At 36.9% G+C, this 12,643-nt stretch overlaps 1 protein-coding gene across 1 annotated transcript; it reads right to left on the bottom strand.

Moving 5' to 3' along the window:
- Positions 1 to 1,671: 1,671 nt before the first annotated feature.
- LOC129277665 (matrix metalloproteinase-C-like) lies at positions 1,672 to 9,869 on the bottom strand. Its single transcript, XM_054913817.2, has 6 exons — positions 9,606 to 9,869; positions 8,789 to 8,915; positions 5,380 to 5,567; positions 4,764 to 4,971; positions 3,272 to 3,427; positions 1,672 to 2,754 (listed from the first exon to the last, which is right to left on the bottom strand). The coding sequence occupies exons 1-6, from the start codon at positions 9,774 to 9,776 to the stop codon at positions 1,757 to 1,759; spliced, it is 1,848 nt and encodes a 615-aa protein (XP_054769792.2). The 5' UTR covers positions 9,777 to 9,869; the 3' UTR covers positions 1,672 to 1,756.
- Positions 9,870 to 12,643: the final 2,774 nt, after the last annotated feature.

The raw sequence follows: 12,643 nt of genomic DNA, 5'->3' as shown, positions 1-12,643 counted from the left end.
TAAATGGCACTACACAAAAGCTGTTCATCATCACCATCACCATGATCATCATCAACATCATCACCATCATCATCACCACCATCATCATCATCATCATCATCACCACCATCATCATCATATTCCCTCATATCCCAATATTGTCAATATTGATTGAAACATTGTAGAAATCCCCAAAGTATATCATAAACACTTAGAGAATAATCTTGCATGTTATTCTTGATTTTCTGCAATCCTTCTGTTTGTAATTACATTGGCTGAACAAGTATCCTTTGCTTGGAGGATAGTTGTATTGATAAGCTACTTCATTTTTAAATGAATAAATTAAACATTTTTAAACTTTCTGAAGTTTTATTGGTGGATGTTGATTCTTTGATGGGTATTGACAAAATATCTGAGAAATGGATTAGGTTTTTTCGGGAGGAAAAAAGAAAAAATGTAAAAATATATATAAATCATGACAATGATTTGGAAATTTCCCAAATATATTTCTATCAACAGAGTATTATTTACCATAGATTAATAAAATTAGGCCTTAATTATAGGATTTAACTTTTTGATATTAATAGAGAATTGGGTCTTTGCTGATTTATCAAAATAACAAATATATATCTATTTGGGACCATTTTCAGTTATACACACTTTCATGAATACCTCACACATTTATGTATATTATGTTGTCTTGTGAAATTATTTTGTACTTTTTTATACTTCTGCAGTCCCTTTCTTCAGATTTCTTTTTTTTTGCAAAATGAATTATCACCATTTTGTTTTCAACAAAAAATATTTATCTGTTTACAGTCGAACATTGCAGAATCATTTCTCCAAATCTGTAATCTCTTTCTTGAAACATAAAAATAAATAAAATGATGAATGTAATTCCAAACCTCATTCATTCAATTAAACATGTACAGTATGTAAGCATTGTAAAGCAATTTTGTAATGACTGTAATTAATAATTACATTCATATATGTAAGACTTGTCTAATTGTGTACATGTATAGCTGTTTACTGGATCTTTTTTTACATGATGACATATGTGAAAATGACTAACGATGCATTTGCTTTTCTTTTATTTGGCAATATGTGTTCCTTTTTTTTCTTACGTGCAATCTTTATTGTTATGCATCTCAACCGAATAAACTAAACATGAAAAAGGAACATTTAAGTATTAGGCAGTTTTATTTTGTTGGTTGGTTTTATTTTTAAGAATGTAGTCTAGAAATTTCTACATTATCAGGACTGTTGGAACACTACGGCAACAATAAATTTCAAAAGGAATTATGTTGATTTCATCAAAGAAATGGAAGCAAAAAGTGATTGATGGTGGTGGGGATGGTGATGATGATGGTGGTGATGATGGTAATGACAATGACAACAATAACGGTGGTGAAGATGATGGTGATGATGATGGTGATGACGACAATAATGATGATCATGATGCTGATTGAATATATTTTTTGAATTAAATATTAATTTTATAGGATTCACATAAATATTTCAAATGACAACTTTCCTGTATTGGAAATCATTCCAAACAACTCAAATTTCCCAGCAAGTATTGTGCGTGAAATTATTTTTTTGAGAAAAAAAAGCAATTAGTAAATATTCAATTAGAAATACTGTAAAAATTATCTTTTTTACTATCACGATTATCAATCAACTTGATTATAAAAAATCCCTATTGCAGTGAAATATCCGACTTTAAAATATATAATAATTTTGATAACAAATTATGAATGTTATTGCTATAAATATACTATTCATACATCAAACCAAATAAAATACAAATAAATGCAATAACGTTCTTTTTGTTAGAAAAGTGCAAAGCGTCTCCACAGCTTGTGTCATCTACAGCTGCTAAGGATTCTGAGGCACTTGAGGTAACATTTTGCGTGACGTCAGTAAAGTCTGTAATGTTGCCGTTTTGCAGAGGAATGTTTGCTCGCACTGATTGTGTTGCTACCATTGTTGATTCTGTTTTTGTTGATGTTGAAGGTACTGTTGTTGGAGGTGTTGATGGTGATGATGATGATGATGATGTTGATGTTGATGATGGTGAAGATGGTAACGATGATGATGATGTTGGTGGTGATGATGGTGGTAATGATGATGACAATGATAATGATGATGATGGTGATGATGGTGGCAATGATGGTGATGACGATGATGGTGGTGGTAATGATGGTGATGACGATGATGGTGGTGATGATGATGATGGTGGTAATGATGGTGGTAATGATGGTGATGATGATGGTGGTAATGATGGTGATGATGGTGGTGATGATGGTGATGATGATGGTGGTAATGATGGTGATGATGACAATGATGATGATGATGACAATGATGATGGTGATGAGGACAATGATAGTGATGATGACAATGATGACGATGGTAAAGACAATGATGGCGGTGTTATTAGTGATGGTATTAATGATGATGATGATAACGGTGGAAGAGAGGTTGATGATGGTGATGATGATGACGATGCAAATGAAAATGATGACGATGATGTTCCCAAGTCTGAGTTCGTGGTCGCTAGTGTAAGCACCAAATTCCTAGTATGTGATGCTCTGCTTGTTGTGTCCATAAACTCTGTTGTTTCCAGATTTGTCTCTATGTTATTCAGGGTTCCACTTATAGGATGTAAAGTGGTAATTCTTTCGGTAACTTGTCTTTGTCCAGAAGGTGAAGTGGTCTGTCCAGAATAAGGACATCTATGCTCTCTTACATCTCTTTGAAGGTCGTCAGGTGTTCCTGATTATGAAAAGAAAATAATAAATTAACGTACTTTTCATAAATCATGAAAAATCATTTACATGAGAACAGCATGGGAGATTTTGAAGGACAGCTTTTTTTGCATGTCTAGCGTACTTTTACAGAAAAAAACATTTTTCATCGCAACATAATGATACTAAGCAACACTTTGAGGTTCATATGGCAAGTTGTTGTTATAATTTAAATGATTAGAATATTATTGTTATCATTGTCATCAAGAAAATCTACTCTGCTAAAAAATGAATATAACTATGCTCTGTTATACAAAGCATTTGTATTGTGAGGGCTTTCACAAATTTAGTCAAATAAACTGAAATCAAAAAGCATTTAATACGGAACGAAACATATATTTATATTAAGAAATAAGATATCAAAACATGAAATTAAAATAACCTAATTCAAAATAAATATCAGCTCATTGTAAACTTAAACTTATCAATTTTATTCTTCAATATTTCAAAGTTGGGTGTTTCATTAACTTCTTCGTAATTCTTACCATACATCAGCTGAATTCCTTGAATATCATCTTGATGAAGCTCAACTTCCGAACGAAATCGATAAAAGGGATACATTATAGCCCCCTCTACGCCGGAATGCATCAAACCCAGAGCATGCCCAATTTCATGGACGACGACTTGAAAATAGTCGATTCCTGAAGAGGCAAATGTGAATAATGAAAGCTTTAGATTGTTATTCATATCAAAGTGCCACATGTAACAGTATAATTCTGCCAAATATTGATATGTTTTTAGCTGCTGTCATTTGTCATTATTAAGTTCATATTATGACATTATACTTTGATATTCTTCAAACTCCATGAAGTGGTCCCATTAACGCCCATGTTACGCTCACTTTTGCAATTCAATAGTTGAAATACAAATCCATCAAAATTTAGAGGGATTTGATTCACTTGAAATATATTAAGGAGCTAACAACGTGCCCTTGAGTCTTAAACATGTAATTTTACAGAATACAACCTAAAGAGACTCAAGTAAAACGCTTGATCATTCATTAATAATTTTCCTTATCAATGGACAAGCATAATTTGCACCCGGTTAAACGTAATATAATAATAATCAACTTTTATATAGCGCTTAATACATCGGAATGACGTGTTTAAGCGATTTACAGATATATTATTACCCCGGTCATCGGATTCAATCAGTCATTCCCGCACACAATGTGTGCATATCCTCCACTCCCTGGGGAGTATTCCAGTCAGTCGCCGGTGAGGCGCACACAGTATTGGAAACGCTACAATGACTTTGACATCCTACCGGTACCCATTTAGCACCTGGGTCGAGAGTGGCAAAGTGTGGATTAACGCCCTGCCAAAGGACGCCAGACCGTGGTGGGATTCGAACACACGACCCTCTGTTTACAAGGCGAGATTCAGAACCACTACACCACGGCTCCTCCACACATAACCAGACCACCAACCCTTAAGGAGTGAAATGACCAACCTAAATGGCGATGGCCGACGAATGGTGCCGAAAAAGGCAACCGTTTTCCCAAAATGACTTCGACGACGCCTGGATGCATGAAATTACAGAGTTGTTGCTCCACGATGCACGACAAAGTCAAGAACATAAACAATGTATTGTCAAATACCCTTCATGACAATGAACAGCTTGGAGGTCTTTGTCGAAAATCTGTGAGTCAAAACAGCAGTTTCGTCCTGGACTCTTGATAAACGACATAATCATGCAATTTTTCATCAGCTCCGAAACTTAGGACGAAACTGCTGATCCAGTTCAACAATTTTCGACAAAGACCCACAACTTTTTTTTTTGGCGGGGGGGGGGGGAGGTCATATGTCGGGTATTTTCAATACATTTACTGTGTTCTTGAATCGGTCGTGCGTCGGGGAGAGACTAATTAAGCTCCTTATTTTTTTTTTACGTACAACACTATACTGCCAGACACAGGTGCGATCCCTGCACCTAACCTTGATAAAGCCGAGCCTCGTAAAACCTCAGAACACTCACCATCCCCCGTGTCCACTGTCCAATTTTCGGCAGCATCGAGATGGACCTCACCGAAGGTCGGTAAGAAGGCGTGACCGAGGGTTCCTCCGGGTCCTTCGAATGAGATACCGTCACCGTGCTCGCCCTCGAGATGTCGGATATGAATGTCGACATCAACGTCCGGATCGGTCACCTCGCATAGGATTAATGACGTCACAGACATCCACATCTGTAGGAGTATAACGAGGGAGTAGATGAGAGACAGTAAAACGCGGTCTAATTTTTCATACAACGTTGTTAACAAATACAATTTAAGAACGGCTGCGAACGCCTTGCGAATGATTTTGATACCATTTCGCAAGACGTTCTCAAGAAGGCCATACGAAACCAGCGTTCGCAAATCGTTCGTAGACCGTTTGTAAGTTCGCAGCTAGGTCGTTGGATTTTGTTAACTTCGTACGAAACCTTCTCTTCGTAGTGCGCTATGCGAACGTAAGAATATCGTAAAAACTACGTAAGACTCGAGGGTTCGATTTACGGAGTTTCTTGACAAATTAAGATTAATAAATCTGATTTATTGAAGGCTGGGTTGACCCAGGGGTTTACATTATATCAATATCCCTAAGACTGGACCAACCTGCATCGCATCATGAATGACGTCACTGATAACCTGTCGACCGATAGGCATGCTATCATCCAGTTCAGCGATACGATATGTCAAGTTGAGGTCATACCACCGGAAATAGCCAACGGAGAAAGAAAATACATCCGGTATGCCACATCGGGGAAGATGTATAAGTTCTTGAACTCTTGTATCGGCGACACCTGTGAGAGAAAGAGAGAGTGGAAGAGGGATGATGGGAGGGGATGGCAACAAAAAAAAGAGAACAAAATGAAAGATTAAAATTAATTCGTATTCATAGGTCAAAACACTGGCGTAATTAGCCAAAACATTGAGGGGCCAGACACGGTATTAGGGCCAAATTGTTTGACGTTTTAATACGAAAATCCAGCTTTTTCATAGATCTTGATAATATTCAGAAATAATATGATTTCACACCGACTTTGACCTTTCCTTCCCCCGCCCACCCCCGCCATCTGTACGCCAATGAATCATAATAATTACCGAATACATTATTTCGCTTCTCTGATAAGATATGAGGTTAATTAAATTGAACAAATTGTCACCCTTTTCAAGCAAAATGGAGAGGGCATTTTGTGAAGGATGAGCAGCGACCCTCTCTTATCCAACCACTTAATGGGTAGGCCCCCTAGCCTTTTTGTCAAAACGACCCTTACCATGTGCAAGATTTTGTGATTTTAACAAGCAAGACCCGGTCAATATCAAATACCCCCCCCCCCCCCCTTCCTCCTTCTTCGGCATGTCTGTGTTGGCCTCCCTCTGTGTGTTGGCTCAGTTGGTAGAGCGTCCGTCTCACAACCGGGAGGTCGGGAGTTCAAGCCCCAGCCACATCAGACCAAAAGACGTTTAAAGATGGAAGTGAATTGCTACTACCCTGTTTTAGGCGTTCAACGATTTAAGGGATAGAGTTACGTCGATCTGGCGCTGCACAGTGGCTGCCGAGCCCACGATAGGGCAAACTGATTTTTCGTTGTATTTTCTATTTCAGATTTCTATTTCGATCAATGTAATATGGAGTTGCTTTTTTCCATTAGATTCGTATGGTTTTGTTTAAACACTGTAACTTAAAGTTGAACTATATTGAAAATCGTAAAAATGGAGAATCATATATCAAATTAAAGGAGAAAATAAGGAGAACACGATGGTGTAAATCATTTATCATGGAGACCGATGGAACTCAGTTAATTGATAGTTTAAAGTTCTCTCTCTGAATGCTTCAAGCACGCAGAATTACGTCCGCGAAATTGGGGATTTTTTTATGACGTCACTTTCTGTACGAGAGGCGTGAGTGGCTCTCCAACGTGAAGCTCCACTTGCATGCAAAACCTGTTGCGAGGGTACGTTTTCTCCTCATTGTCACTGAATACTTCGATCCCGAAATGAAAGAAAACCCAGAATTTTATCTAGATTTGGATTTTCAAATTGATGATTATGAAGATGAAGAGAATGATGATGAAGTTTCTAGCTCTAGAAAAACAAAGTGACGTGGATAGAGGTATACATTAGGGGAATTACGCCGGTGATTATGAGTCAGACAATTCAACTTGCATGCCGATTCGCTACCAACACATGCAGCTGATAGCTGCTCCGCGGGTCAAATCCATGAAAATGAATTCCATCACGACCACATCCAGACAGAGTCTCTTTCTTCTATCAACAACATAATGAGAATGGAAATAATGATATAACTGTACTTACAAACAAGTGAATATATCCAAACCTAGGCTGAAGGTAAATCAACTCAAGGAATAACAGCAGACGATATGCACCGACGATGAATTTCACGTGGCTGGGAGATTGTCACTCGTTCTGTTAGATGAAATTTCTATCTCATTATTTTGACTAAATTACGAAACTCGGAGAATTAGTATTCTACATAAAAATTAAGTAACACCTGGTACTATTTTTTGAATTACGATAAAACCTTTTTGAAGCAAAGAAAATGAGGTAAATTAAAATTAGATATAAAAGATCATCCGCCTAGCTCGCATTCGATTGTAAACAATCAGCAAGGCGAGCACATAGAGTTGGATAAAGCTACGCTTTATCCAACTCTATGGGCGAGCAAGCCACTGAACTGAAAATACGTATTTTCAGTTCAGTGGAGCAAGCTGGCCATGTGCTTTTGATTGTTTGTTTACAATCGCATGCGGCTAAGTGGATGATCCTTTATATCTTATTTTAATTTACCTCAATTCTTTGCTTCAAACATGTCAAAAATATTTTATCGTAATTCAAAAAATAGTACCAGGTGTTACTTAATTTTTTTGTAGAATACTAATTCTCCGAGTTTCGTAATTTAGTCAAAATAATGAGATATAAATTTTATCTAACAGAACGAGTGACAATCTATTCCAGCCACGTGAAATTCATCGTTGGTGCATATCGTCTGCTGCTATTCCTTGAGTTGATTTACCTTCAGCCTAGGTTCGGATGTATTCACTTGTTTGTAAGTACAGTTATTTTATTATTTTCCTTCTCATTATGTTGTTGATAGAGGAAAGAGACTCTGTCTGGATGTGGTCATGCTGCATGGAATTCATTTTCATGGATTTGACCCGCGGTGCAGCTAGCAGCTGCATGCGTTGGTAGCGAATCGGCTTGCAAGTTGAATTGTCCAACTCATCATCACCGGCGTAATTCCCCTAATGTATACCACCATCCACGTCACTTTGTTTTTCTAGAGTTAGAGACTTTATCATGATCCTCTTCATCTTCATAATCATCAATTTGAAAATCCAAATCTAGATAAACTTCTGGGTTTTCTTTCATTTCATGATCGAAGTATTCAGTGTCAGTGTGGAGAAAACGTACTCTCGCAACAGGTTTTGCATGCAAGTGGAGCTTGACGTGGGAGAGCCAATCACGCCTCTCGTACAGACAGTGACGTCATCAAATTCGAGTCAATTCAGAGACCGATGCGAGGCATATTTCGGAGAGGCATTTTAGCGCTTTTAAATTGGCGATTTCGACCTTATGTATTATTTTCGTTATTTTTGAATGACCTAATGGTAATCCTCACATCATTACCTTTCCACTGATATATAATAAGGCCATATTCATAATCAATATATTTCTCCTTTAACTGTCTGTAGCTATAGAGATATTCTGTAAATATACATTTGAGATTATACAGAGCCCCTAATTTCATTTGTATAGAGAAACTTAAATTTTTGGGGAGGCAAGTTGCTTGTTTGCAACTTGGTAAAATAATTATCTCTGAGTTGTGAATGTGATCATTCAAGTGAGCCTATAATTTGATTACAAGACTACGCAGCTCAGAACGCTGCATCAAGGGTAAGAAATGTGGCAAGATTTCAGTAGTTTTGGACTAGAGGTAGAGCTATTGTTAAGGCTACTGGTTAGTATTTTTAGAATTTAAAATGGCATAGACATTACTTACCAGTGGAGGGCAGCTCAAAAAAGTCTTGGAACTTCAAAATGGCGTCGGTAAGATTAACTTCAACACTTTCTGGGTCCATTTCAACATATATCGATTGGGGCAAGAAACCATAGTCTTGAAAATATTTCTAGAAATAAGAAAGAAACCATTAATTGTTTTAAATCTGGATTTTGGTATGTTTTTATCATTCTAATCCATTTTTATGGGGGTACAAAAATAAAAATACTTGTTGAAAATTTAGAACCATCCAAAAAAAGACTAAAGAGATCCATCTGGCCGAGGTGTCATTTGCGGCGATCAATTTAAATTGCTGGTATAATTGTTTTGTAAGAGTATACTAATAAAAGTGAAAATGTGAGATCAGTTTTTAAAATGATTCATTAACTCCATATTCATTCAACATGCGAGCTGTGAACTTCTCAATTGAATCAAATAATGAATAAAAGGTGCCTTAACATTTTCGACAGAAAAAAATCAACCTTTTGCTAGTTTATAAATCTGTTTCATGACTTTGTTGCTATCTACAGTGTCTAATTATTTGATATAATTATCTTATATAGTTGCGTTGCAGTTTGCCCTCCCCCCTTGTCAGTCTCTCTCTCTCTCTCTCTCTCTGTATATACATTGTTTTCTACTTCTATTTGTCCATATCTCTCTCTTATATCTATTCCTATCTATCTCCTTCCTCTCTCTCTCCGTCTCTTTATTTCGTTCTGGCACATGTTTTCTAACACTGATGTAGTCGAGACTACACCAGTGTTAGAAAACATTTCTAAATCCAGTAACTATTGAAATTTAAAAGACAAAGATAACATACCGTAACTTCACTGTCATCCAAAGGTACGGAGGTCGAGACTACACCTGATGTTGCAGCTTCCACAGGGCCTTCGAACCCATGACCCTCAGAGAGAGTATCCCGAGGTATCGGCATCGCCATCATACTGGTCCCATACATCATGAGAAAATATACAACCGCCAGAGTTGCCATGATGGAAATGCGTGTTATCTTCGAAAATTTGCCCACCAAAGAAACAATTTGTTATCTTTGAGCTATCCCCCGATCCTTCTTAATGGCTTGGTTAAAAATAAATAAACGAAGAGCCTTGAGTACGAAGTGATGGAAATGTCAAAGGCGATGGAATCCCAGACTTTAATGTAGAAGCGTCCACGTAAAACCCAAACCCAAGAGTTCGTCTTATCTGCTTATATTCAAGTCTGTTGGCCTTATAGTCCTGGTGCGGGTCTTGGTCTCGGTCTTATGATTTGCTTTGGTGTCCTAGGCCTAATCATAAGACCTCTTCGGAATAAGACACTCTGTTTTTATCTCTCCTGACTTTGTTCCTCTTTCCTTCTGATTTAATCAGAATTATGAAAATCTGATGTTGGCTGGTAAAGCGTTGACCACGAACATGACGGACCTCATTCCGAATATTAAATGAGGATTGAGAAATTTTCCAAAAATAAAAGTTAACATTACGTGACAACAAGTTTTTAAACTTGATTTGTTTTTATTAGTTTGTTTCCTGTTGCTACGATATCAGTTCTTTGATATTGCAATCTTTGTTGGCTTCTCTTGTTAGAAGTTCTAAGGTCGACTTTATGTGGGTGTGTCTATTAAGCAATAACTCCCTTGTTTAGCGAACTGTTAACAATAGAGGATTAATAACGCTCGCAAGAAGAGATTCACGATTATATTGATCGAAATGAAAAGCTGTGAACGTCACTTTGCTGGCTCTCAAAGAGATATCCTGGTTGCCAGGCAAGATGCCGCCATTGTTCTCAAATATCCTTTTTTCAAAGACGCTTTCCTCATCTCGGCTTCTTCTGTTGCGAGGTCTGAAACAACCAACATCCGGGTTTAAATGAGCATGCCGTCAGTTCATCCTTCCACCTTACAATCTCCCTTGATTAGCCAACTTTTTAAAAGAGAGGTATTGAGTAGTCGTTACGCAATGGTCATGATAATGTAAAATTTAAATACTCATTTCGATGGACAAGAGCATCTTTGAATTTCTATACAAACTGCGTTGAATCCTTGCGGCTCCTTTTGATAAAAGTTGTATGGCCAGTTGTATCCGGTTTATGGGGGCGTGCTATTGGATCATCCCTGATACCTCAGTAACATTTGCTTTACGACGGCCGAACGGCGAGTCGGAAACAGCCGTTTTAACATTTTTGTACTAGCTACAAATAGATGATTTGAATAAAAATGTATAAAACGGCTTTTTTTTTTACTCGCCGTCGGCCGCCGTAGGGGAAATGATTCCCGGGACATGATTGTGACTGTAGCATACAGACGAACTTCTTCTTTGTAAAGCCTAAAATAGAGGCGCTGATGAGCAGGCCAGAGAGAGGATTAAGAGAGAGATCCGGCTTTATGTGGGCGTGCTATTTGGATCATCTCTTAACTGATAAAGCCTTTTTTGTAAAGCTTAAAAGTAGAAGCATTGATTAGCAGGCAAAAGAGAGGAAGACAGAGCGCGAGAGAGAGTCCCGTTGAAATTTTCTGCAATTGAAGTAATAAGCAGAGAGTTGAGACAGACCGCTGATGATTCTTGTAATTTACAAAGGTTCTAAACTGTTTCCTTTCTTCTGCGATGACGTTATTGTTCTCTCCGTTGGTATATCAACTCGGCTTCTTTTGTCGACAGTTCTTAGTCGGCTTTTTGTGGTGGTTGTTATGTTTTGTTGTTGTCATGTTGTGTTTCTGTTGTTGTTGTTTTTGTTGTTATGCGGTTGCCTATTCTGACATCTTTTAATCTTCCTTAGTTACTTTAAAAGTAATTATTGAAGTATAGGCCTATTTCCCCCATTATTCATTGCGATTGGTCAAGTTAATGACTTTAACCCTTTTAAGCGTAGGCTGTATTTTGACACCTAAAATAATCCAAACAAATGAACTGGTTAATTTTTATATTATGGGCAGATTTCGGAATGCGCCTCACCCCCCCCCCCCCGAACAGAAAAAAACATCTGCGCATTTAGTTGGATACAAACGCAAAATAAATCCTCATTTATTCGGACATACGTTACTCCAGAACGATAATTAAGTTATTAAAGGTCAAGTCCACCCCAGAAAAATGTTGATTTTAATAAATAGAGAAAAATCATACTAGCATAACACTGAAAATTTCATCAAAATCGGATTTAAAATAAGAAAGTTATGACATTTTAAAGTTTCGTTTATTTTTCACAAAACATTGATATGCACAACTCGGTGACATGCAAATGAGACAGTCGATGATGTCCCTCACTCACTATTTCTTTTGTTTTTTATTGTTTGAATTATACAAGATTTCATTTTTTACAGATTGGACAATAAGGACCAACTTGACTGAACCATAAAGTATTAAACAATGCTTATTCCACATGTTCAGGGGGGAATAAATCGTTGTTTCACTTGACAATCAGGAGAAAATTAGAATATATCATATTTCATACAATAAAATACAAAAGAAATAGTGAGTGGATGACGTCATCAGTCTCCTCATTAATATTTTGCATACCGATCAGGATGTGCATATAACTGTTTAATGAAATTAAGCAAAACTTTAAAATGTCATAACTGTTTTATTTTACATCCGATTCTGATGAAATTTTCAGTGTTATGTTTGTTGGATTTTTCTCTTTTTATTCAAATCAATTTTTGTTGGGGTGGACTTGTCCTTTAAAATATATATGAGATTGTTTATTCTAATATTCTTTTTAAAAATCTATACAATACTTTATCGCGTAGAATAATGTGTTAATCACGTGTTCATGTTCGTTTGTAGTTTACCGTTCAGGAATTTGAAAATTTTGTAGGTCTACATTATTTTATTTAGAAGCTCATAAATAAAGAGCTCCAAATGCTGA

Source organism: Lytechinus pictus, chromosome 15 (assembly GCF_037042905.1).
Source record: "Lytechinus pictus isolate F3 Inbred chromosome 15, Lp3.0, whole genome shotgun sequence".
Lineage (NCBI taxonomy): Eukaryota > Metazoa > Echinodermata > Echinoidea > Temnopleuroida > Toxopneustidae > Lytechinus > Lytechinus pictus.
Note: the sequence above shows the minus strand (reverse complement) of the source record. Positions and strands in the feature narration are given on the sequence as shown.

What these genes read in the sequence shown, in the direction of transcription:
- LOC129277665 (XM_054913817.2), bottom strand. Translation starts at nt 9,776, where the DNA reads ATGGCAACTCTGGCGGTTGTATATTTTCTCATGATGTATGGGACCAGT. An exon ending in GACAGTGGACACGGGGGATG is followed by an intron (nt 3,428 to 4,763) that starts GTGAGTGTTCTG and finishes TTGCCTCTTCAG; the next exon opens with GAATCGACTATTTTCAAGTC. An exon ending in AGGAATTCAGCTGATGTATG is followed by an intron (nt 2,755 to 3,271) that starts GTAAGAATTACG and finishes TTTCATAATCAG; the next exon opens with GAACACCTGACGACCTTCAA.